This window comes from Heliangelus exortis, chromosome 16 (assembly GCF_036169615.1).
Source record: "Heliangelus exortis chromosome 16, bHelExo1.hap1, whole genome shotgun sequence".
In the NCBI taxonomy this organism is placed as follows: domain Eukaryota; kingdom Metazoa; phylum Chordata; class Aves; order Apodiformes; family Trochilidae; genus Heliangelus; species Heliangelus exortis.
In genome coordinates, this window is record NC_092437.1 from 4,802,252 (window position 1) to 4,828,807 (window position 26,556).

Genomic DNA, 26,556 nt, shown 5'->3' on the forward strand with positions numbered 1-26,556 from the left:
AGTCAACTCTGTTTGGCCTTTCAGTAGTGTGAGACCAAATAGTTCAGCAGCTGTTGCTCTTGGCTACTTTTTTTTTGTGTTATTCAGGCATTGAAGAGGGGTGGAAGTAAAAACCTCTCCAAAGGACATGCTAGGTACAGAGGAGCCCCTGAAAACCACACCAAAAGCCTCTCTGCATCCTGGCTATATCTCATCTTAGCCTCCAGGACAGAAGACATGTGAACCAAACTGAATTGCTCATCCACCTAATTTCATTGTGAGAGCCAGGACTTTGCTGAACAGCAGCTCCAGGAGCAGTTATTGACTGAGAATCTCATCTCAGAAAGCGATCTGCTGGTTGTCAGGGATACAAAGGGATGCTCAGAAATATAAACTCCAAACACTAAAAAGCCCCTAAACCAAACCAGAAAAAACCCCAAAACCCAGCAGACAAATAACTGAAAATGGTAACACAGACTGGGGATCCTGAAGGATCATTTTAATGGGTTTCTTAATGCCTGGTGTGAGCAATGCTGTGCAGCATGGGAAGAGCTGGGTTAAACAAGCACAGAGATGCTTTTGGGTGTGATATGCTGCAACTACAGTAATCCTATTTATATAGATATTTATTATATATATATATAGAATAAATATATATATATTGAGTGAGGGATCAGCCCCTGAGCCTGGGCTACCAAGGTATTGAAATAATATCCAAGCTGAAACCCTACTCTGGGGGAACACACAAGGAATATCAATGCAGCAGCTTCTGCCCAAGGAAAGAGACCTACTGGAAAAGACACCCACCAAAATACTCACTTGACTCAAACACACCTTGCAGAGGGTTTGCCATGCTCATGCTCCAGCTGGAAAGTGCTTCCAGCAACAGCATGTTCTGAGGCATGCTGTATATAAGGTTAATAGCCAAGTAGGGTCCATTTAACCTGGTACTTGTTCTAAATTTTGAGCAGCAAAGGGTGGGGATTAGAGGTCACAAATTATTTTTATCTGATATTTCAGCACAGGGTCTTGTCAAAACTTGAATGTAGTTGCTTGAAAAACTTTCAAGCCCAAAGAATTTTTTTCACATCTGAAACAGTGCTTTAAAATTGTCCTAATTCTTTAAAGTTCATCTGAAATGTAAATAGTACCTCTATATTTAAGATTGTGACACTGTTTTCTAGTTTCAGGAAATTTGGTAACATGAACATTTGTTAGGATTTTTTGGTTATTGACTGAGCCTTGGCAAGTAAGGCACCAAGCCTGGAGCAAAGAGAAAATAAGGACTGGGCTGTTTTTAGAAGATAAGTACGAAAACAACAATAACAGCAAAAAGAAGGGAATGCCCTGTAACATTTAATTTCTAGTCCTTAAATATTTCGTTTGTATAAAGCAATATTGATGCTGCCACATGGGGACCCTATAGATTTCTATGCCTCAAGGAGTCCCATAAAAGAGCTTGGGTTGTGCACAGTCTATTGAAGCTATTCCATCTCTATTGACTACCTCAAAATAACCAGAATTATTATTAAAATTGTTATCAGAAACCCCATTGTAACAGTATGTCTGTCCTCGGCCAGTGTTGACTTTTCTGTTTAGAAATACTGTCAGTTAATGAGCATCTCATATGCTTCTCTTATTTAATGCCAAAATTAGAGTCACAGAATAATTAGAAATGGGTTACATCTCATTCTTCTGTGATCCAAACAACAGATCAGACACTAGCCTGCAAGGAGAGAAATAAGGAAAATTAATTACATGCTTCTGATTGTCACCACTGATAGTAATGCAAGGGGGTGACAGTGAGCTGCTATGAGCTACAAATAAATTTCATTTATAAAAAAAAAGGTATGACAAATATCTTGGATAATATATTTTGATTCTGACTACAGCCACTGAGTCGGTGCCAAAGCAGAGCAGGACTGTGATTAAGGCTGCAGCTTGGAAGGGCTGGATTCCTTCTGCATTTTCCCAAACACTGTCCAAGTGACCTTTAGTAGGTCATTTAATTTTTCCATGCCTCAAAGAAATTGAAAATAACACTTCAAAATGAAATGAAAACACTTCCTTATCTCACAGTGACATCGTGAGAATAAAAATCCATTAGTTTGCTGAAGCACTCAGCCACTCTGGTGAGGAGAGCTGCAGAGTACCTGGCTCCAGCATCCTTCCCTTGGTGGGAACAGTGCTGGGTACCAGTGCACAAGTTGGATTTCTTCTGCTCTTCATCAGAAACAAGAAGCTCAGATCCAGCAGGCACAGTTTTCAGTTCCTGTCAATATTTTACAGGCTTTATGCCCCAGAGATGCCAGGTCAGCTTGCAAAGCACTTAAAAGGAGACCTGAGGAATAAGCCTCCTAACTTCTGGCTGAGGCAATTTTTGTAAAACCATGAAATTATGTTTGGCTTTTCTTGGGCAGGAAGAGACAGGCAATAGTTCAATGCCTAGGTGGTCAGGCAGCAACCATCACTGCTGAGAAGTGCCCTTTGGTAAAAGTGCCAGAATTAAACTGATGCTGCTTCCAGGTTGTGTCTGCCACTTTCTGACAAAAGGCCTGAGTGCTGAGAGACAGAAAAAAAAAAAAAATATCCAAAAACCCCAGGCAGACCAAAAAGAAGGGAAAGTAAACAACAATCTGAGAAACATTTTCGAAAAATAAAATATGACCTTCTGTGGACTTGTGCAACCCAAATCCTTCCTATGGTGTGTAACTTCTTGGTGATTACCCAAAGGCCAGGCTTTGAGAAATAAAAATATCCTAGTTATGTCCATTGCACTCCTATAATCCACAAAACCTTTGCTGTCAAATGCTGCCAGAGCAATTTAGTAAACAGGGAGAATGCCTTAATGTATTCTGAAACCTGAAAACCACCCATCATTAGCCCCACATGCTGTTTTCCTACTTTCTCTGCTTTAAGCCATTTAGCTGCTACAGCTGTTTTTCTTGTAAGTCTGACTTCTGTTTTTATCATCCTGATTTGTTTTCTGTTATATCTTGCTTGATTAAAAAGAGAAAGAAAAATCTTTCACAATTCAGGTACAAATGCCATTTTCTTTAAGTTCTGTCAGGCTAGATGATTGAAAAAGATCATCAAGAAGATCAGACCAGGTGAATAAATATTCTTAATATTGCTCATAATTTAAACTTAGCCTCATTTTTGCAGAAATTCAATGTTCTTGAGACTGCTGCTGTATTCAGACCTTTTTATTCTCAGGAGCATGAGCTTTTCTAAATCCTATCAATGCAGCAATAAAAAAATAAACCCAATGTAATACATTCACCATACTATATTCAAACTGTTTCCTCTAATCTTGTATGTATAGACACAACAAGGATCCTGAATTTTTAAATTTATGGCAGTGAGGTGCACAACACAAGTCTTGGGAATCTGTACTGTGTTGACTCTGTAGGGTCTGGATAAAATAAACTAACTTGGTGTCATTTGTTATGCATTGTTGAGGATTATTTTGAGAAAACAGATTGGCTAAATCCTTGCTAGCTGCATCTCAAATGTGCCTTCACCATTATCACCTAAAAGGAACATCTAAACAGTGAAGGAACAGGTTATAGTTGGAAAAGCAGCTGATTTCATTAAATTTGGCAGAATGAAAGGTTAGTGGAAAACAGTCAAATACCCCAGAAGAGATTAATGTGAGATGCTCTCTATTGTATTTCCCTTAAGAGCTGTTTTACCCAGCATGGGTAGGGTCATGTTGTGTCGATTTGCTGAGAGAGAAAGTGATTGACAGAATTACTGGAAAAGAAACTCAGTTCAGTTGTGAAGTCAGAAATATTAATGGAGACTTCTGTCAAAACCAGCTCTGCCTTCCTATGGCTTTGTTTCCCTGGTTTTTAAGAGGGCTGTGCCCTGTAGACAAATACTCCAGACATGATCAACTGGGCAGGTTAAGCCATTGTAGACCCAGATGGAAAATCCATTGAAAAGCCACCGTGGGGACTCTTGTCTGCATCATTAATGTTCTATCTCCTCGATCAGCACCAGGGATCCAGCATCATGGGACATAAAGCAAGAAGTTCTCCTGCCTGCCTCCTCCACTGACAACTCCTTCTCTGCCAGCTCTGACCCACAAAGTTGCAGGAGTTTGCCAACCATTTAATTACAGCAGCCCCTGCTCTGCCTGCTGCTGGGAGGAGACCTGAGCGAACCTGCAAGCCCTGCTGATTGCAGAAAAGTCAATTTTCATATGAAAACAGGTGCAAAGGAAAAGGTGCTGTGGGAAACAAACCCAAAAGCTTATCCTGTGAATGAAGAATTTCTACCTGGTGAGAAATTCTGAGCCACAATGTGAAACAAAGACATTGGAACAACAATGAGATTTGATCTTGCTAGTTTTGTATATGTTAATAATGCTAAAGATGTAACACAAGAAATAAAATAATGCAGTTGATTCAACACTTGATTCTTGTACCATGTCTTGGTGTGGAAGAAGGAGGGATGGAATTCAGACGGAGTCTGATGGAAGAAAAATGCAAGTTCAGAGCAAAATATGATAACAGAGGTTGTGCTACCTTACTAAGGCAATGCAACTGTAACCACTTAGATGGCACAAATCACTAGAGCAAGATCTAGGATCTAGGATTAATGGAGGATAAAGTGCTGTACTTCTTAGAACAAGGCATCCCATCCGTTTTTTAAAAAATTAATATTCCTAATATTAATATGCAGAAGTAGTAGATAAATACAAAATGAAGAATTTTTTGTTAAACGTTGTATTAATGGATTTGAGTGAAGTCATGAGCAGATTATTAGGTATACTCTTACAAAAGGAAGGCCGACAAAAAGAAAATTTCCCAGACAGAAATCTTAATAGCTCAGAGCTTCCCATGGAGCTTCCTGAAGTTCTCACCACTCACTGCTCCCTGGGGTACAACATCTGGGGAATGAGAAGCTGAGATCCCAGGAAAATACTGATGGCTGCACTGAGCAATGGGAGCTTTGCCATCAAACATGGCTGTAGGGCATTTGTGCAAGTTTGCTTTGGTAATTCCTGTACCTTTTGGGTTCGGTCTCACCAAAAGACTCAGCAGAGACAGAGAAATACTGCAATGAAGTCTGAAACACAACTTTTGGTGACTCAGAAGCTTTGCAGGCACCTTTTGAAGAACAGGATGCCAGCTCGACAGGCGTTCAGCTCCAGAGGGACTTCAGCACCCTTCAGAGGATGTGTTGTCTGCTTTGGGGAGTGAAGAGCTCTACAACTCAATATCCTACCTGCTCAGAAGGCTTCAGACAAGAGATAAAACTGGGACATGAGGAACGGGAACAAACAGCTTCGTGATAAACCGAAAGACTGCTGATAAACTACATGACTGAGAAGTCAGGCTGGCAGAGTGCCACCACGAGAATTTGCTGTGATGAGCAGGGACATTTCCCTTCCCATATTGGGCCTGTCAGCCTTAATCAGATCTCTGTTAGCAGAGTCTGGATGTCCAGGTGAGACTACAAAGAGAGCAATCATTATCATCCAGGAAACAAACTGCTCAACATCAACATCAGGAGGACAACGTCTGCTCAGAATAGTTTTTAAAATAATACTCCAGAAGAAAGGCATTGGTATAAAAAGTGTGAAATGTAAAGGCTGTATTATTGATTTGAAAGATGAGGGAATTGACCAGGAAGGATTTGATAATCCTAAAATTATGGGGAGAGACCTTTGGCAGGGTTACTCGGACCCTTTCTTGTAGCCATATGTAAAATAAGGACAATAATAGATACAGTAGCCACAACTCATTTCAATAACTGAAGGCAGAATTTAATTTTCTCAGATCAAGGCCTTAATCAAGCAGCATTTAATTTCTATGCTTTTTGTCAATTAAGAGATGCATGAGATCTTTGCAATTCTCAAAGGCCTTTAAGTGACCAGAAGTAGGTTCCATCTCAACAGAGGAAATTTTATAAAGGAACCAGCACCATAGAGATCCCCTTGACAACCTCCCAGCTTCTTGTATGATGGAATTAACTTCACATTGCCCCAAGGTATGAAAGAGGAACTTGCCAGCCATCTTTATGTGATGACATATAATTCTTGAAGTTGCAAAACTGGAGGGATGTAGCAGTTTCTTGGCTATTAGCTTCAAGGGGGAGTTTCAGCATTTCAGTTCTTTCCGAATCTGGCTACGTTTCCCCTTAAAAACATTTTCTTATGGAAGAGTTGAATTTCATATGGGAAACAAAATGACCCTGAATTTAGTAGCTGACATTCTACGAAACTCAAAAGTAATAGACTGAAATGAAAAATTGCAGAGCATAATTCTTCCAAGATATAATTCTTATGTCTATAATAGGACATAATTCTGCCTTGTTAACCCATGACCTGAGCACGTATGATGCTTCTCTGACGAGCTTACTGCAATGCTATAAATAATGCTGGCATATTTTATTTTCTTTGTAGGCATAAATATTGACAAATTCATACTCATTAAACTTCTGTGAGCTGAGAATTATCACCATTTCTCAAATGGGGAACAGGCAAAGGAATCAAGAGTATTTTTTCAGAGGCATTCATCAGTTTGCATAGTCCAGCTTGAGATGCTGAATACAGTTTTAAGCCTTCTTTATGTATGTAAATACAGCTATACTGTTCAAATACATACTGGCAATGTCACCTCCTTTCCCTCCACCTTTATCTGATACCTGTTTCAATCTACAAGAAATTCCTTTTGCTCTGATGTTTCCTGAGCAGAATTACAGCAGAAAGAAACTTTCTGCCACTGTAACTGGCAGAAAGGTTTGGGCAGCAATGAACTGTTTTATACTCAGTATCAAAACTGGCCCAGCAGACTAAAGGTATAGCTATATAAAAAAATCATTCTGATACAAACCTTATGGCTTTCCAGTGCCTTATCCCCTCCACAGGATCTGCATCCATGGCCCCTTCACCACCAGGAAGCCTGAGCTATTTCATTCCATCTCAGGCTGTCTCTTGTCCAACACGAGTTGCAAAAGAATCAGTACTATTCTAGTACTGATACTCACTGACAATTAGATAAGAAAGGGTATATAGAAGTAAGAAGAATCCCTCAAAATAAAGTATTTTGGCTTTGTGCTGTTTCTGTCAAAGGAAACCACCTCAGCTGTCTGTGATGCTCTATAATCTCAGCTCCCTGTATGATGCAGCTGAAACATCCCCAAATCTGCACCAGTACCTTCAGAATTCAATTTATCACCTTACTTTTGCAGAAGATTTAGAAGGGGGTGATGAGATTTTAAGTTTAATGCTCTCCTAAATACTGGTGAGACATGTACTTTTGGAAAAGAAAGTAAGTATTCATCCTAGTCCAAAGTCAAACTTCTGTAAAGCTTCTCACCCCAGGTTCTGGAGGTGGTGTACAAACCTACACTAGGTAAATGTCATGAGTATTGCTTTATTTCCTCCACTTCACAGACAAAACTGTGCTGTGAAAGTAGAAGATCTAGAAGCTGATGTACTTCACTGCAAGCAAGAAGCAAGGCTGTCAGACTGGGCTCTACATGGACCTGGTGGGACCATCCTTTTCAGACAGGATACGAAGGGTTCTGACTCTGGCCCTTGGTCTCAAGAAGAAGCTGGAAGCTGTGATAAGTATGTGTCAAGATTTTTGTGAGATGGATTAATTTCCTGCGGGAAATAAGGTGAGATCATTTGTGTTTCAGAGGTGAAAAGGTTTTATCTCATCCCATTAACTGCAGTGTTTGCCTCCCTCTTGGTTAATTGGAGCTGTATGGATTTTTTTATTTCTCTTTTCTTGTTGGAAGTGTCAGAACAGTCCAGGTTTAGAAACGTATTATCTGACAGCAGAAACAAAGTGCTAACTCAAACCAGATCTAGCAGGTCCTTACTTGGAGTGTTTAGGTCTCTACCCAAAGTAGTACCCATGGAGTCATTGATTTGCAGGACAGACCTTGTCCCACATGAAGTCAGCCCCATCATATCAAAGAGGCAGAAGTGGAAAACTCAACACACACCAGCAAGATCCCATTTTCACCACTTCATTCAAACCAGAAAAGACCACCCTGAGCTGGCACCTACCTCTGGCCTAAGCACTAGAAGATGCTCAGCAGAGGGCAATGGAATTTTCCTGGGATTCCCACCTTGCCTGTGGAGAGCTGATGGGAGCCGGGGGCCAGGCAGGCTGGAGCAGGCAGAAGGGGTGAGGTGGCTGCAGGAGCATCTCCTGGGGAAGTTTTCTCTTTTGCTTTATTGGGGATCTAAAGTGAAGCCCATGCTCCTTGGGGACAGGTTTAAAACAGCAGATGAGCCCCAAATCTTCCCCTCTCTCTTGGAAAGCTGTGGTGGCAAAGCAGGTCCCTTGCTATGCTCCCAGCGCAAGGACAATTTCAGGGTTTTGGGGCTTTGTGGCAGACAGGGCTTAGGAGGGGCTGTACATTTGCCTGATGGTTTTTTCATCTGAGGTTTTTTTCAAGGGGAAAGGGAGGTTCAGCTCCACGTGCCTGGTACTGCTCCCTGGGGCTGAACTGGGCCTCGGTGTTTTTATAAAATGGAAAAAAAAAGCAAACAAGCAAAATCAACAGATGGAAATCCTCAGATGGAAGGGGACATACTGGTTATTTATTTAAAGAGCTGCTAAGGTCTAATGGAAATTTTCAAGAAGCATTCCATTTAGAACTAGCAGAGGTTTATTTAGCCCATATTTTCTGTTTGTTTTCAATCATTTTTCATAGCCAAGAACATTTGCTACCAGTGCTCATTCCTAGCATCTTCAATTGTGTATTCCCCAGCACTACCCTGGTTGCTACGGAGACAACTGAGATGCCACAAACCACAGCAAAGCTCTTCTGCTGTGGAAACAGTGCACCAAGGTGAGAAATATCCCTTGAAACATGAGATCTTCCAGCCCTTGTACACACAGGCATGGAAAATGGGGACATCCAATTAGCTGGACTCTGAGTCTAAACAAAAAGCATCCCCAGAAGTGCTCTCCTGTTGCCAGATGCTTCTCAAGTTGCACAAAGCCATGAAGCATATTACTCAAGACTTGATGCCAAAGAACATTTTCTACCTGGATTTGAATAATGTGAATACATTAATTAAAGTTGATAATGGTTGATAATGATTTCCATCAGCAGTAGAATGTTGCTATATTTATCATTATCTATGAGATTCTTGTACATAACCATAATTTATACAGAGAAGACTTGAAGTGACGTGACTTGCTATCTTAACAACTTTTCTGATAACATCTTTAAAGTCACAGAACGTTGCTTTCTCACACAGACTCTGTTTCATGTGAAGGAAAGCAGAGAGAGGATCTGGCTCGAAAAATTCTCTTTTTATACCAGGTCACTGGATAAAACCATGCAAATGAAAATTCCGGGGAAAAAAAATCAAAATAAGCATTTCCTATAAGATAGGCCTTGGTGATTTCAAATGTATAGAACACAAATTCATCAAACATGCAAAACAGATTCACTTTTAGCTGGTAGAGACAACACTTAGAATCATCCACTGACAACCAGAGGTCAAAAAAGCTTGCAAAATAAAACAGGAAAAAAGCCATCAAGGAACCTAAAAATCTCTCGAAGCTGACAACATAATTGCTCCTGCTTTCAGCAGACTTAGACTCAAAGAAAGAATAAGAGGAATCTTCTTAAATATTTGTTGTTAAGGAAAATCTAAAATGATTGTCTAGCACGATGTTAATTACATTGTACAGCAATCAAAACAGAGACGCTGAGTCTAATGAATCCCTACTCTCACCTCTGGAACAGAACTGGAGTGTCTTGTTCACCTCCTTATTAGCCCATAAATATTCTAATTAGGAAGCAACTCCAGATGAATAGGATTAGCAATAAGGACATTTTAGACTAGGTACACAAGAGATACTCAAAACTCTCATGTCTTATCTAAGGCTCTCCTGACATTTATAATCATGTAGAAACGCTAAATTTACATAGCTCTGCCTAATTAGACATGGTTGCAATTATGTTTGTGGGCTTCCTTTTTTTCCTGCCCAAGTGTAACTTACACTGTCAAAACAGGAAGCAGGAACTGAATAGAAGCTCAACAAGAAAGAAAAGTATTTTCTGCTATTTATATTTTTCCTGGTTTTAATTTGAAATTCATATTTCAAAGCCATTTTTTTTTTTAGATTGCAGGCAAGAATTGAATGCTATGGATCCAAGTCCAGATCACTGCTGCTTTAAAATGTAAAAATGTGATTTTTTTTTTTTTTAGATGAGCAGCATCTAAAGAACAGGCACTAAAACAGGCCAAATTCTGCAAAACCTGATACATGCTCTGCCTCTGTTCAATGGGTGCTCCTGATGAGAGCAGGAAACACCAAATCTTGTTTCCTTTGAGGACTGCAAGCTCCCTGAAATCCTCACCTTCCCTATGTATTCTGCTGACTGCCCTGTGGTCTGTGGTTTCAGACCCTCTCCCCTGGCTGAAAGAGCCCAAGTCTGACATTTCTGAAGTAGTTCTGTGTTTGCTTCCCATGGTCTTCAGAAAGATGGTGAGAAGTGGGTAATTCATCATGATATATTTTCTGTGCAGCAAGTGCTGGCATTTTTGGGCAGGAATATGATAAATGATGTGTACATTATAATATCTGAATTTCAATATATTTTTTTGATGTCTATAATCAGAGAGAGAGTTCTTTCACCGTAGCTCAAACATAAATCAAAGTAAGTGATATGCACTCAATTCAACATGCTTACAAATTACTGCATCAGAACCATAATCATGAAAACTCTGTTGGCAGACTTCACCAGCATGGAGCTCAGACTGCAGACAAGGTAGGTAGAGATGGCCATACAATAAACACTTGGGATTGGGGTATTAGGAAATCCCCTGGGCAAACAGCCACAAATCCATTTTATTGACAGTTTAGGCTCTAATTCTCTCTACTTCTAAATACTTTGTTTTAGTAGAAAACCAGCATGTTATCTGCCTCCCGTGTCAGGTTTCAAGCTCTGTGCAAATGATGCCAGCAGAGTTTCAGAGCCTTTGGAAGTCAGGCTTCCTGGTGGCAAAGGGCAGTGGCCCTAGGCACAGCAGTATTCCCAAGGAACAAGAGAACAACCAAAGAATGGTAGTGAAAACCTCCCCTTTGCAGCTTCACTGCTTGGAACGTGGGAGAGGTGGAGAAACAACAGTTCTACTCCTGCAGGCTTGTGAAATCCAAATTAATTCCTTCAGAAACCAACTACCATCCTTCTAGCAAACTGAAGAAAAGTGGATCTTGCAGCAAACTGATGCACAGGAGCCCTGTGAGAGTGTTTAGGGTCAGCCCAAACCCAGCTGAAACCCAAGCTGAAGCCCATCTGCAGCCTTCCAAGGAATTTTACATGGTGCCCACCGAGCTGTAAAGACCTGGCAGGTTTCTGAAGGTTTCCATGAAATAAGTGCATCAGGCTACTTCTAAAAGGACATATCTAGGATGTTTTCTTTGGCTAGGACATCAGCCTCGTGCCTGCTTTCTTATCAAGCTTTCTGATCAGGAGTTTTATCAGTGAAGACAGTTGGACCTGAAAGCTCATGATGACAGGTCCAAGGAGTTGAACCAAAATCAATAACCATGCAAACACCACTGCCATTGTCTGCTCTGCTATACTTAAGATCAATCAATATGCAGAAATGAGTAGTGCCAGGCACATCTGCACTAGACTAGCACATAATCAACTTTGTCTTGTCTCAGCTTAATATAATTTTCCACCATATTAGCAGTCTTTATGACATCCTGTCTTTTCAAATAGACATAATTCAGAATCACTCCATAGTTCAATTGGATTATTTGAGTCGTGCACAGGCCCACACTCACACACAAATCTGCTCTTTGGTGGCAGGCTCCCTTCACTCCACTGCAGCTGGGATTAGAGCCACATTTAAAGTGTCTGCAAGGAGGTGATGTTCGAGGCCACAGCCAGCTTCTACCAACACCTCTGGCAGCAAAATTGATGTGTGTATGTACACATATACTTAACAGACTGGGAAAAGAAATGAACAAACTTATCAAACGCCACGCTGAAGCATCCATTAAAAATTCCACACACTTTTAATGACTTGGGTGAGGGTTGCTGTTGCATAAATTTATTTAACGTTAATGTCCCCTGTTTGCTGTAAATTTCACACTGTGAAATTACCAGGGCAATTCTAATGGAGCTGAAGCCTCCAGCTGCACTCTATGATAAAGGAGGAAATAATTATGAATGCCTTTGGGAAGCCAAAGAAAGTCAAAGATCTCCTTCAAAACTGCTCCCAGATGAGCTGCTCATCAGCAAACTCAGGAGGTTCAGAACCACTCTCCAGCACCAGGGGAAGCAGAATGAGCAGGATGCTTGTGCTGATGATGACTTCACCATCAACTGACATTTAATTTGAAAGGATTGAAAGCTGGTGTCTGCAACAGCTTCTGCCAAGAAACATATGAACAGTCAAGACATAGCATGGAAGTGGGTTTATGTTCCAAGTCAGGATGATACTGTGTAATTTTACATCTAATCACCTAGTGTGAGACATAAGCACCAAACACAGAACTCCAAGAGCTCCTGCCTGAAGCTCTGACAGATGCCCAGATCATGAGGGGATGCTGAACTACATGGGCTGTGCCACCTAGAATGAATTTTCTATATCCCTTTGAATTCAGAGCTTAAAGCCTACGCCAGAGTTTACAAAAAGAGCAAAAAATAGTAACTGCAAAAACTCTTCTCATGATGCAAAGACGACAGATTCCACACCTCTGGTATGATAAAACAACTCATTCCTTGTAAGAAAAACAGAGAAATGTAAGAAACAAGATCACTTAATGGAAGAGACAGTATTTATCCAGTGGCTCCCTGCTCACAATAACATCCAGTGTACTTCAGGCTTGCTTCCCAAGAACAAATATAATTCTTATTTATAATGCAACAAAGGATAAAAAAGGTTTCCTGATTCTGGTGACTCTGTGATTATTTCCTCAATAAAACCTTCATGTCTTTCAGATTATTCTTTCACATTTCATTCTGGTTTGGAACAGAGAAGGCACAGACAAGCATCTTTGCACCTTGAGTCTCTGTGTTTAGTGTCTCCTTTATAAAACCCAGGGACCTGACAGACAACACTTCAGTGGTACTGAGGGACTTCTGACCACTGGATTTTACTTCTTGGACTGGACCTGCAGTGGTGTATAACCTATGAAGGGCTACAGAGACCATCACTGTTTATCAGACAATGGAATCCTCGTGCTAAGGCCCTGGCAGGGGGCTTGTGGCTGTGTCACTGCAGATTGTGACCCAGCACTCTCCTTGAATAAAGACCTCCAGATATCAGAACAAGCCAGTGCATCCAGCCAGTGTGCTGCTGGGAAGGAAGCCTGTCAGCAGAATGCCTGGACAGTCCATCAGCATGCTCCAGACATCAGCTTGCTGCACCAAAAGCAGGGCCATATGTTAAACAAAATGCAAGCCCCCACTTGGACTTTCTACTAATATTCAAATTGCTCTAGCAAAAAAAATGTACTGTGGTACTTTCTGTGTCTTCTTCTAAGGTAGCTGTCGCTGCACGGTTTCGAAACACCAAACATACTAAGAATGGGATTTTCTGTGTCAAAGTGTCCCACTGAAATTCAGACACCTCCTTCTCACAGTCTGTGCAATCCTGAGAAGCAAACAGGGCCTGAACCTCACTGGAAAAAATCCCCAAACAAATTCTGTGTTTATGTAACGATGCATTTATTTAGGGCCACTCCAAACAGATACAGCTGGTTATACCTGAAAATAACTGCATGTGGAAACACAAACAACAATATATGTAACTTTAAATGAGATTTTGCAAGATGTTTTGATGTGTTTTCCCTCAATGCTCCCCTCCACATTTGTTTATTAACTATGTAATTCAGCCTACCTTGTATCCTATGGATGTGCTCCTCTCTAACCCTGCCCTGGTCCAGCATTAGGTTCAGCACAATAATGCAAAATCCATTTCTCCCATCTGTCAGTCAGCCTTTGAAGATGCTAATACTGCAGGCAACGGTCACTCTGAGTTACATTAATAACCTCTTCTTGTGAACAGTGGAATTAGCTTTCAGAAGAACATCCCTAAAAACCCATTTTGTTATGGTAGGATGACAGTAGTGGCAGGGACCATATAGAGAGCTGAAGGGGCCTGAGGAGGAAAACTGGTGGCGAATATTATGACAAAGTGATTTTTCATCAGAAGATGCTAAGAGTGAAACTGCTCCCAAGGAAGGGTATTTGAAACCTCTCCCTTGGAATTTATGTTGCAAAATACTCCCTTTTAAAATGGCTTTAATGGTTTGGGATAGCTTTGACAGAAAGTGGTCTTTTAAAAGGACAAACATCACTTTAGAAGACCAATATCAACATGACATTTTTGCAGCCATAAAAATAAAAATGTTAATTTTTTTTTTCAGTTCAGTTTTTTTTCTGATTGGTTAATATTGATTTAAAAATCTCATTATTTTTTCCTAATCTAGGGCTGGGAAACTCTTGTGGGGCATTCCCTGTCTAATCAGGATCATCGAGATAGATTTTTGATGCTTCAATTTCTACTTACCTGGATATAGCTGAGTTACTCTTCAGCTCTCTAGTTTAGGGGTTCACAGAAACGTTGCCGCAGCCCAAGGAGCTGCAGGTGGTCATCCTACCCAAAGATCCATCCAACACCCTCCTGTTTTCCCTGGTCCTCAGCTCTTTTACTAGCAGTAGTGAAGCTTGCTAATGGGAAGTCTGTTTAGATACTGATACACTTAAACCACTCAGTCATTCAGTGTCTCTCCAGCACATCTGATGGAAGCTGCCTCCACAGATTTTCTGAGAGTGAGGAGGACTGGTAACCCTTTCAGATTTTTTCTTGGTGCTCAAATATGCATTCATTCAAACCACATCGTGCTGCTGATTTACAAGCAAATGCTGTTCATTACCTTTTCTGTCAAACACCATGTCTTCTGATATCAAACATCAAGGGGGGGGGGGAGAAGCTGCACATAATTTACAAATCTAATAATGCATTTCCCATCATACTCCTCTGCATTGCCATGGCCACAAAAAGATGGAATCATCCAAGATGAAAGCATTTTCGGGGCTGAAGTTTAATGGCTAAAATAATTGCACAAACATACACATCTCCAAAACAAACCACTTTCAGAATGAATAATGTGAGGAGTATCCTCTCATCCACTACTTCACTTCCTTCAGTAGAAGCTCCCCTGTGAGTAAAACACAACCAATATATTATGGGATGGATGTTTCAAGCACTGCAGATCTCTACAGCTGGACCAGCTCCATTCTGCTGCAAACAAACAGGGGTTTGTGTAGAGTTAGGAGGATGCTGTTCTTATCACTCCAAAATTCACCTTCAAAAGGTGAAAACAACGTTTCCTAAGTAGGTATTTTCTTTACCATATGCTTATTTTGGTGGCATCAAATCCTCCCTTTAGAAAAGCAAATATCTACCAGAAAAGCTTCCCCAATGCTACAAGAGTCACTTGCTGTTGACTCAGGAACCCTGCTTCCCATCCTCCGGCAACAGAAATCAGCCTGGCCACTTTAGCCCTGTTTAAGCATCTGCCTAAACCTTTAACCATTAAAACAAAATTCTTCCTCCTAAACTGAGATGAATCCCACGTCAGTATGAATGTGAAGCTGCAATCTATTTTTCAGAGAGCTGTATAAATTAAGACTGGAAAGGCCAACTTATTGAACGCCTGGATAATATGAGTCACCACGTTTTTATCCAATTAGTTTGTCTTCTAAATTTTAGCCATCAGATTTGAGGTCACTCAGTATGTGACCTGTTTACTTTAACTGAAAACTACATTTATTTTTCTAGAAAAGCGTTTGGAACAGAGAGCTTTTTAAGTGCATAAAATGAATAGCTTGAATAAAACATCATTGTACTGACACATATTCTACTTAATGAGGATTTCTTACACTAAATCCCAACAATTTTTTAAAAATTGGAATAACAGAACAACAACAAAAGGAAAATATTTAGCCTAAAAATTAGGAGAAAAAAAAATAGTAAGGTTACCATGACAAAATAAGAAACTGCCTCACTGCTCTGCCTCACAAGCTCCTAGATGTTTTAATGTGCAATTCTGGGAAAAATCACACCCAGCTTCTTCCTGCCTCCATGGGACACCTTGCTGGCCTTATCCAAGAGACTCTCCCAACACACAGTGAATGGAGAATATCCCAAACCATGGTGCCTGCCACTGATGGTGTTTAGGCCAGCCCAGAGATGCTTAGATGTGTCTAACATGAGCAGTTGTTCTCCCCATCAAACAACCACCTTCTGCCACCTTTCTGGATTCTAATTAGTACAGAACTCAGGAAATTCAACAGAACTTGTGGCACAGAATAGCAAAATCCCACATTTTTGTCCTTCTGCCTCTTTGTGTTACATTCCCAGCAGCTCCATGCTCCCTGATCCTGACACCATTCCAAAGCTCTCATGAGATGTACCATAAAGACACCAGATAGATCACCATTTTAATTCCATTTTACAAATCACAAAGAGTTTGTCCATTGCTTACAGTGCTGGCTTTCCATTTTAAGAATGGTTTCAGAAGACAGGGCTCTATATCTGGTTACATTCCTTTGCATTTACACTTCATTTTTCTCATGCTGTGTTAAGGAAAGTAGCTGTGCAGACAGAAACAGCCTGGAAAATCATCCATGCTCTGGCAAACGTGTTGATGATCATATTTCAGTAAGAAATGGAGCCAAAGAAAATTACAAGAATGGGCTGTATTATTAAAAAAAAAAACCCAAAACCCAAGCCAAAACACTACTAGGTTTAGGAAGACAAAGTTACCAAAGTCTCTCTTTAATTGCTAGTAACAGACAATGGTCTGTGGATAAGTTAATTAGTGGAGCATGTGTTTAATTATTTCACTTGACCTGGTGCAGATTTAGACAATAATCCCTTTAGAGAGGGGAAAGGGCTGTTGGAAAGTATGTGATGTACCAGAAGAAAAACTTTATATCTGCCTGAGCTAACCAGTAGACTTCTACCTAAAATTAGAATGATAAACTCTTCTCCACTGTAAGAGAAGCTCAAATGGAAAAAAAATGCAGGTCTGAACCAGAGAGATTATGCTAAAGACCTGGTGAGCTTTCCCCTCCAATACTTAACTTTTTTCCTCCTGCCTTTGGAGGAGGGATTTGGAGCTGGGATTTTACTACTCAATAATGTATAAACCAACCCAGTGTAGTCAGGGGTGGGATTTCATGAACAACTTGAAACAAGTGCAACCAGACTGTACCAGACCTCTCTGAACATACTAAAATGTGTGTGAAGAAGGAAAAGGGTCTGTAGACTATCAGTTTATGTGGAATTTTCTTACAGGAAAGGCTTTGAGGATTTCCACATTTTGAAAAAGAGAACTGATCAGGTTGGGTATCAGTCCTATTCTTGCTCAGACTCTATAATGGGATCCAATTAAACTCAAAGGTTTGTTTTATCTGGGTAGGTCAACCCCAAACCATGTAGCTTTTCAATTTGGTAACATCTCTTCAAAAGCTTGCCCAAATATGAACGAGAAATTATTACAGTTTAGCATGTGAATCAGTGCAATCTCCTCCAGAGGCTACTGCAGCTCCATCCTAGCAATACTTAAAGGAAGCCAGGTGCACAAAAGAGAGTCCAAGCCAAATAGAAAACAAAACAACAAATTAGGAGCTACTCTGGCAGGCAGTAAATAGCTCCACATGCACTATCGGAGTGGGAGGAAACTCTTTTTGTTTCAGACAAAGGATAGGACTCATTCTTGGTGGAATCATCTCCATGGGTGACATAAACTGGCTGTCACTTTACTTCTGCACCCTGGTTCTCTGCTCCGTGGGTAAAGCCCCCACCTGTGCACGTTTTTGGGACACACGATGTGCAGAGAGACTCAAGATTGAAAAACACCAGAGAATGACTTCACCAATAAAAGCAGCACCATTGCTCTATTTGATCCTCTTTATTAAAAGCATAATTTGACAGGGAATTAAATGCCCTCAGACAGGAGCAAGGCCAAGACAAACGCAAGCTGGGTGCAGCAGATCACCCTGTCAGTAATTATTGCAGGGAAGGGATGTGGTGCTGAGCTGAGCTCCCCATCAGCTCCTCTGCCAGCAGCATGAGGATTTCAGCCTCATCAGGAAACACGAAGTGCCCTCAGCACCTGGTCTGCAAACCTGAAGCCAACTTCTCAGGTGGACCAGCATGGCCAGAAAATCATGGGTACCTCTAATTTCAGTATGATACTACACCTGGCTATCACGTTTTTAGCAAGGAAAAATAATAAAAAAAACCCTTTTTCATATATACATGCTCTAAAAAAAACATTTTTAGTGAGTTAAAGCAATCATGCAGAGGATCTAAAGGTGCAGATGACTGCGGAAACACCCACCAGAAATACAACCACTGCTATTTGAGAAAAGCAAATGGGGAGTAATATTCTTTCCAGGTACTGTAACAAGACTTCAGAACTACTGATATAATTCCCTTCTGACCTAAAACAAGTGGTGTTATTTCTATGAGGAGGCTCCCATCTTTCCTACCCTGCAACAAGGGCTATTGAGGAACCCCTTAAGCAAGGCTGAACCCACAGTGCTCAGAAAAGATTCAAGCCCTCCCCATCTGCTAACTTCTGGTATCTCAGATTACTACAAGTTGCCCTCCACAGGGTACAGGACAAATTTCCAAAGGCACTAAATGGGGTTAATAAAATGAACCTTCTTCACTGATGAGTGGTAGTGCTCCTCACAATAATTTGCTGAAAAAGGTCATTCTTGTCTGTAATGAGAAAATGAAATGCATGCTGGAATGATGGAGCAAGCTCAGATCAGTCCTTCGTACAATGTAGAAACATAAACCAGGATCAAGCATAAATCTACTTGCTAAATTCAGCTTATGGCTAATCAGCTCTTCCTTTGACAGGATATGCTGCTGTGGAAATGGGATAATTTTATAACGGAATAATTTAACCAGTTTTATCTTTAAGTAATGATTTCAGGCGTGTTAATATAAAACGCTTCAGTATTTACATTTTTGTTACATGGACCTGAAAAACTCAAACATATCAGGACTTACACAGTATTCAGTGATAAATGACATTTATAGAGTGGTTTTCATCCCCTAGAATGACTTTGTGCTCCACAAATGCCTGGGATTGTGTGGGGCAGCTGGGCAGACAGTGAGGACAGAGCTCACTATGCAAAAAGGCTGGGGGGAATTTCAGGCCTCACATTAAGGCCAAAGCCAAAAGGGAAAATTGATACTCAGAGTCTGACCTGCATCAGCTGCTCTGCTATTTTACCTAGTCTTTTAAGACAAGTAGTTTATGTCTGGCTTGAAGACATGTTCCTCCAAGAGTTCCAATCACTATTTGAATGCTGTGAGAAGCAGAAAAGCCACTTACTCTTGGAAGTCTGTTATTGTCCTTCATCTCAGTCACTGGAAAATACTTAAGGGGCCTTCAAGCTTGGAAGCTAAAGATGGGGGCTTGTGGTCCAAACACACAGAAATGGATGTGCCTCACCAGCAAAATAATCACTAATCTCTCACTCTCCTCCTGTGAGTTGAGCTGTGGATTCATTTTTCTGCACGTCTGAATGCAGCAACGATGAACTCCACCTTTAAAAAGATACCTGTGGCTCAGCAGAATCAAACAGCCTTGTTTTAGTTCTTCTCCAGGAAAAATAATGGGGAGAACATGAAAATCACAAACCCCCTCCCTTTCCAGAACTCTGTAATAGACACAAATAGCAAATATGGTTCTTTCCTCTCAGAAGGCAACATTCTCTTGCCTATTTTTCATTAGTCCTCATTGCTCCTTGGAGGTGGCTGATACCAGTGAGGGAAATGGGAAAGAGAAACCCTTGGGATACAGTCAAGCCATTTAGATGTAAAATTCCCTCACTCTTTGCATTTTGTCAGGGCATGTACACGACTGATAATCTGCACAGATTCACTTGTGCATTGCTCGTAGCATGTTGAGACCTGCAGCAGCAGATGTTCCCCCAGCCCTGCTCAGAAAAGGAGGAGCAACTTTGCAGAACAGTGCATTGAAATGCATTGAGGGGAAATAATGAACACAGGAGACCACTATTCAGAGCAGAATAAAATCCCTTTCTTATCTTCTTGGGGCAGAAAAAGGACTGAAAAATGCTGGACTCTCCTATCAGAGGAAAATGTCCTGGTACAGAAAGCAAGGCTCAGCCTGCATTACCTGTTGGCTCCACTGAGCAAGGGCTGAAGCCACTGTATTTGGGTAATCTCAAATTAATGGCTTGCTGTCTACAGAACTATTTCACAAAGGATGAATTATAGCAGTGGCTATACTAATTACTAAACTAATTCCTTTCAGCACTGCAATGCCTTGTTTTCTCCTGGTCAACAAATGAAATTAAGTAACAAGGAGGTTTAAAAAAGCTACTGCAGTGACCTGGAGATAAATAGTTACTACCAGCAGTAAAAACCAAACCCTGCTCAGTTTTTTGAGGGACAGGGACTACTTTTTTTTTTTTTTCAACATAACATTTCAAATTTCTGCTCTATCAGAAATTTCTAGTTGCTCCAAAACCAGAGTGTTGGAAAATAAATCAACTGTCTCTGCCAATAAAAAGAACTTTCCCTCTTCCCCACAAAAACCCTGCCATTTCATTCATAAATAAAATAAGCTGCTAACTCAGTTGCTGGCAGGCTCTCTCTTTTATCTTTCACTCACTTGAGAAAGGCTAGCAACATCACGTTTTTGGAAAGCCAAGTGTAGTAATCATAGAATCGGATTTCATGTATTTTTAAAAGCACTTGCAGCAGCAGAGCTCCAATCACTTTTAAAAGAAATACAAACACACTGAAATTTGGAAGAAGCAACTCAGAGCCTCTGACTTTCTTCATTTCTTCACCCCGAGATGAATATACCACCTTTCTAAAGGAGATCTCAAAAAGTTACCAACATTACACTACAAGCACCACAAAGCCAAATACTTATTATCTCAAATAAGCCCGGATGACATTTGAGACATCTCGACATTTATTGGCCTGCCAGCAGAGTGTGGGATCAACCAGCTCCTTTTCTCTCGTTTCTTTTTTTTCCCTCCAGCTTTCTCAAAGTCTGTATTCATAAAATATTTAGTGAAAGCTCTTCAGAGGATGATATTGCCCACGCTACAGCCCCAGTGCAGCTTTACTCTGCTACCGAGACAGATATTCTGCCACCAGAGAAATGAAAAGAGCTGATGGAGTTGAATTACTGCACCAGGAGCTCATGGACAGACTCAGAGTCTGGGCTTGATTCTGGCCTGGGATGCCAGCAGTGAGTGGCAGTGGATGAAATGAGCAAACACATAGAACAGATCTGGTCCATTTTTATGGTTAAAAGAAGAAACGTTACTTTTCAGAAAGGAAAACTGAAGTATGAATCTCCTGCCTGTTTCCCAGACCCAGCTGGGGACAGCTGACCCTTTTCTACCTCTTTATACTTTCTTCCCTGTAAGACACCCCGCCCTCCCTCCCCCCCCCAAAAAAAAAAAAAAGAAAAAAAAAGAGCAATAATATCTGGAATTCAGATGCACTGCTAAATTAAGCTATCAGTTGAGCAGCAGCTCCTGGTGGTACCACCAATTTCTGCAGCAGCCTGCCACAGATCAAATAAGCTGGAAGGGTCCCCTCCTACCCCCTGAACTCAGTTACAACCTGTCCATCTGAAATGTTCATAGCCTTCCCTATTAATAAACCCATTTTGTGCCCCCACCACTATTTGATCTTTCCCTCCTAGTTTCATTAAATCAGCTACAGATTTCCTATGTTTCCCTACATTAGAGCAAGTATCTGCTTTTAACCTTTTCATCTGAGCCTGGCTGTCTTAATGTACCTTTGAACCTCTGGCGTGCTCTAAATCCCTATCATTTTCCCTATTAGTTCAAGGGATGGCTGTTCCTTTGTTCCACCTTTGGCATTTCTCACCCTAAGGCATCCAGAAGCTTAAATCAGGCTGTTGCTAAACTGTCCTCCTGTAATAATTTTTATGAAGTGCAGTCCAATTATCTTTATCTTCCTTGGGGATCCATTCAATTAAGCACAGCTGTAATGAGTGAATGGACACAGAGCATTGTAACCATATTTACATCCCGATTAATGGGAGCCAGGTAAGATAACTTTAAAGCCATCAATATTTTAATACCTTTGCTTTTCATTTTGCTATCTTCAATGTCAGACACATTTAGAGAGACTAGCACAATTTGAGAGGCTGAGTTTTTAATTTCCTCCTTGGCTTGTGGAAATGAGGTTTTAGAAACAGCAGCAAACTACATGAATTTGTTTAAAAAAAAAACAAACGGTTCTTGCAGGTTAACCAGAACGCTTCTCAAGACACAAAGCAAATTTGAATTCTTTGTCCAGTTTCTTGGACATCTCATGTACTGAAAGAAATGTAAGAAACCAGTGAAGAACCAATATTTAAGTAAATAAGCTAAAAGCACCGGGAAGTCTCATTTCATGACCATCCAACAGAAATGCTGAGTTAGGAACCCCAGTTCTGGAGTGACTTTTCTCCCCTCTGAAATGCAAATGCTGGATCTGGAACATAGTCCCACCTTCTTGATATGCTACAGCTTTGACAGCTATTTTTTTACCTGCCTTAAAGTACCTTTGCATTGCAGGAGCAAAGTATAAGGGTGTAAATGGAGATTAAACCCAAGTTTTTTTCAACACATCTTAACATAATAGTGTCATAGGCACTAAAAAATGTGTCAATAAGCATTTGGAGAAATAACTGGTACCCAGGGAATTTATCTTGGTTGTAGCAGTTTCAGCTGAATAGGTCAGATTTGTTAACATTTTAATTTACACAAATCTGCATTCCAAATAGTGCTCTTCGTCTCCTCTTCCTAATAACAAGAAAATGTCAGTGGTAAAACCAAATTTACTCCTCTAATAGCTTTCTCAAAATTTCAGGAAAAACAAACAAACACACAAAAAACCCCCCAGTCTGTGGTATAGTTATGGGAGTGCTTAAACACATTTTTCAATTTAGAATCGATTTTAATTAATTTTACATTAATAAAACGGAAACTTTTGCCAATTCCAGATGTAATCCTGAAATGAAGCAGAGAGAAATGGGAATAACCCTGTCCCATAGCTTCCGGGCAGCCCCCGGACTGTGCCCAGAGCTGGTTGTTCTGCCTCTGTTCTTTGCCCATCCTGATATTCAGCTTGAGACACTCAACACTGGATTTCCATCCAGAGGTGCCAGCTTGCCTGGATTTCCCAAACCCAAAGCAACAGGGGAACTAACATGGAGCATATGGTTCCTCTGCAAGTTTTTCAAATGCTTCAGACATAACGAGGTGTATCTGAAAAATGATGACTGTTCTGCCTCATCCTTTTGCCCTAATTATCACCTGCCTCATTTTTTTAGCTGATTTGTTGAGATTTAAGCTTCTCTCCCACCAAGTTATCCCAATCTGTGTCTCTGAAATTAATAGAAGCCGATGACCTTTCCCTACCTGTAAAGCCCTACATGAAAACGCTGTCCCCCACCGATGTCAAGGGGGCAATAATAGTTCTGTCATTTCCATAAAATCAGCATTTTCCTGCCAGAATTTCAATCTTTTCCTTGGTGTACTGCACCACTGTCCCCCTGAGGGCTGCCAGCAATCTCTACACCACTTCTTTCTCCTCTTCGACTGCAAACACGCTGCAGGCTTCAACATTGCCTGGGATAATTTACCTGCTTAAGATTCAGCAAACTTCTTGCTTCTCTAAATAAAACGAGCAGGGAAAGGTCAAATCTGCTCGAGGTTGTGCTTCCAAACTCTGCCACATCAGATGGGAAGGAGCAGGCTCTGGCTCTCCTCCTGCTTCCCCACCTCCGCTTCTTGTCTTTACATCTGGAAAGCTCTTTCCTCGCCCAATTTTCTCCTCGGAAAGCTTTTTCACCCAGCGTCTACCTCTGGGTCAGCTCGTCCTGAAACTCTGCCTTGGGCAAGCCCCGAACCTTCGGCGTTCCCAGGCAGCAGCCTCGGTGCCGGTGCCAGCCCCGCCGGCTGCCCCGGGGCTCTCCGGGGGCTTCTGAGTTGCTGGCGATGCTTTGATCCGCCCCAGCCCCAGCTCTGCAGCTGCAGTCGGGATTCCTCCCAAAGCTGCCGTGCAGCTGCGAAGCAAAAAAGCAGCTCCAGGCGTGCAAATGACATGGGCACAAAAGCTGGCAGAGTGCTCTGCAGCGGGGCCAAAAAAAAAAGTGCTGGCAGGGCTGATGTGCAAGGAAAAAAAAAAAAAAAAAATTAGAGTACTGAGGTGGTGCTGGAGGTTGTCACCTCTCTGAGTATGGTGTCCCAGGCAGGAAACCCCTGTACCAGCCTGCACATGGGGCCTCCCACTCGCTCTGTCCCTGCCATCAGCCATGGGGGAGGAAAGGAGAGAAAGGAGGACCAAACCCAGCTGCTGGTGCCTTCTTGCTGAAAAGGAACACATTGGGCTCTCTCAAAATGGATCCCACCAGACTTGGTATCTCTGGGGACCGACTGAATGTAAACATTTCAGCCTAAGATTAAGTCCTTACTTTTGTATTTGCTGCAAGAACAAATGATCCTTCCCATCACTTAACTGATCAAGATCTCCTCATTCATTTGGACACAAACCACACTGTCCAATCAGAAAAACCCTGGAATTTAAGTTCTCCCTCTCCCTTCACCTCCATCCCCTCCTTCCCAGGTCACTGCAACACACCACTGATGCTACTCTGAGTTCTGTTTAATGGATGAGGTATAAATGCTTTCTCCTTGAGCTACACTCACATCTAGAGAGAGAAGAGCTCTGAGAGTCATGCTATATAGTTTACATTTCTGTCAGTAAACTCGAAATTTCTTCTGCATCAGGAAAAGCTGCATCTTGTAAAATGCCGGGAAGAAGCATTAAAGGCAGAGACTCAAATAAAACTGAAATGACTGGAAGACATTTTCCTAGTTTGGAAATGCCACAAGGATGCCATCACTAAACAGGCAAAGTGTGTTGAGTACAGGCTGTGCAACTGCTTCCAAAGATAACATGCAAAGAACTAAGTAAGACAGGCCTAGAAAGGGCTATAGATGTCTGGCATTTATTTGCTCCCCAAAAGAAGGGGGACAAATGCCAATTTATTCATCCCCGTGCTCCTTCTGGAGTATTTTCTACATCTTTTGAGTTGTACAAATTTACGCAAGGAAAATATCAGCTTCAGGAGCTTGAAGGGTCTCCCAGGGTTTCATCGACTGATATGGATTAAGACAAAAATATCACATTAAAGCCACGCTGCCCCACAGCTGCAGAAGAAACAAAGCCCATGATCTCCGTGCTGCAGCAAAAAAACTTCTGCAGGCTTTGCACTGGAGACAGGATTTGGGCTTTGCAAGTCAGTAAACCTCAACACCAGGGAAGAGATGCTGGCTTTACACTCACCTCTCTGTCAAGTCCAGCAGCCACGGTGACAATGTCTCCTGTCTCACTGTTAATAGTAAACATGTTTTGGGATGGGCTCTGTGGGGTTTGAGTCACGATTCGGTATCTCACCATCCCGTTTGCTGTGGTGCTATCATCTGCATCATTTGCTGTCACTGTCATCACGTAGGTGCCTGGGGAAAAAAAAAAGAAGACTAAATATCAGTACTATCTCATTGCAGAGCAGACTGCAGTCCCATTGACTCGGGGTCATGTATTTTACTCCGATGCTATGGCACTGGCATCCCATTTCAACCCAGCCAGCTAGGCAAGGAGGGACTGCAAAAAATAGCAACACTGCTGAGACTAGATGATCTGTGAGGATAGTGTTTACACGTAACTGGTATAAAGAGAGAAGTCATAAGGGGGTATCTATGATTAACTTCTAAATTTTTCAGTAATTGTGAGTTTTAGGGCAGCATTTTTTTTGGTCCTGTAATTTCATACAAATTCTCACAGATTTATTTCCATCCAATCTTGGCATTCATCTGGATCCAGATGTAGAGTTTAAGAGTCTGGATCCAAAAGTAGAATTTAACACTGGAAAACCCATCAGACCTCTCAGTGCCTTCAGAAGGACCCCATCAACATCCCCATCCCCACTGCAACAAGCAACTGCCTGCTGCCTCCAGTTCTTGGAGAAACATCCACCTTTTCAGCTCCTTCTGGAGAAATAACCATTTCAGCAGTGCAAATGGAACAGCTGCTGCCCAGCAGGACAGAAAATCAATGATTTGGTACGTGTGGCCAGCCATGTATTGAATCATTGGTTTGTTTCTTGCTAATCATCAGTGTCTTCATTTGCCTTGCATAAAAAAAAAAAAATAAAATCCCTGCTTTCTAGATACTGTTGGGAGTGCACTGATGCACTGACAGGCTCATTATCACTGGAGTTTGGCAGCAGGGTGTTTTGCTAAAGTGGGAAATTATCATTATGAGGGTGAAAGATGTTACTTGATTGGATGGACTCCTGCAGCTGCCTGGTCCTGTGACCCCCCAGAGCTCATAGGGCCCAGATTTATGCTTGTTATATTGGTAGGAGAGAATGAGTAAAAGGACAGACACACACTGCTTGCAAAATGCAATCTGCAACAGTGGATGAGTTTAATGATACGAGACCTGAAAGGAGGAGTGGAAGGCAA

The 26,556-nt window shown here is 41.4% G+C and overlaps 1 protein-coding gene across 2 annotated transcripts in view; it reads right to left on the reverse strand.

Moving 5' to 3' along the window:
• Positions 1-26,556, reverse strand: part of CDH4 (cadherin 4) — a 407,728-nt gene that overhangs the window by 46,049 nt on the left and 335,123 nt on the right. For both annotated transcript variants that reach the window (XM_071759459.1, XM_071759458.1), the window contains one exon: positions 25,376-25,548. In XM_071759459.1, the coding sequence (XP_071615560.1) occupies positions 25,376-25,548 (173 nt within the window). The remainder of the gene's footprint in view (positions 1-25,375; positions 25,549-26,556) is intronic.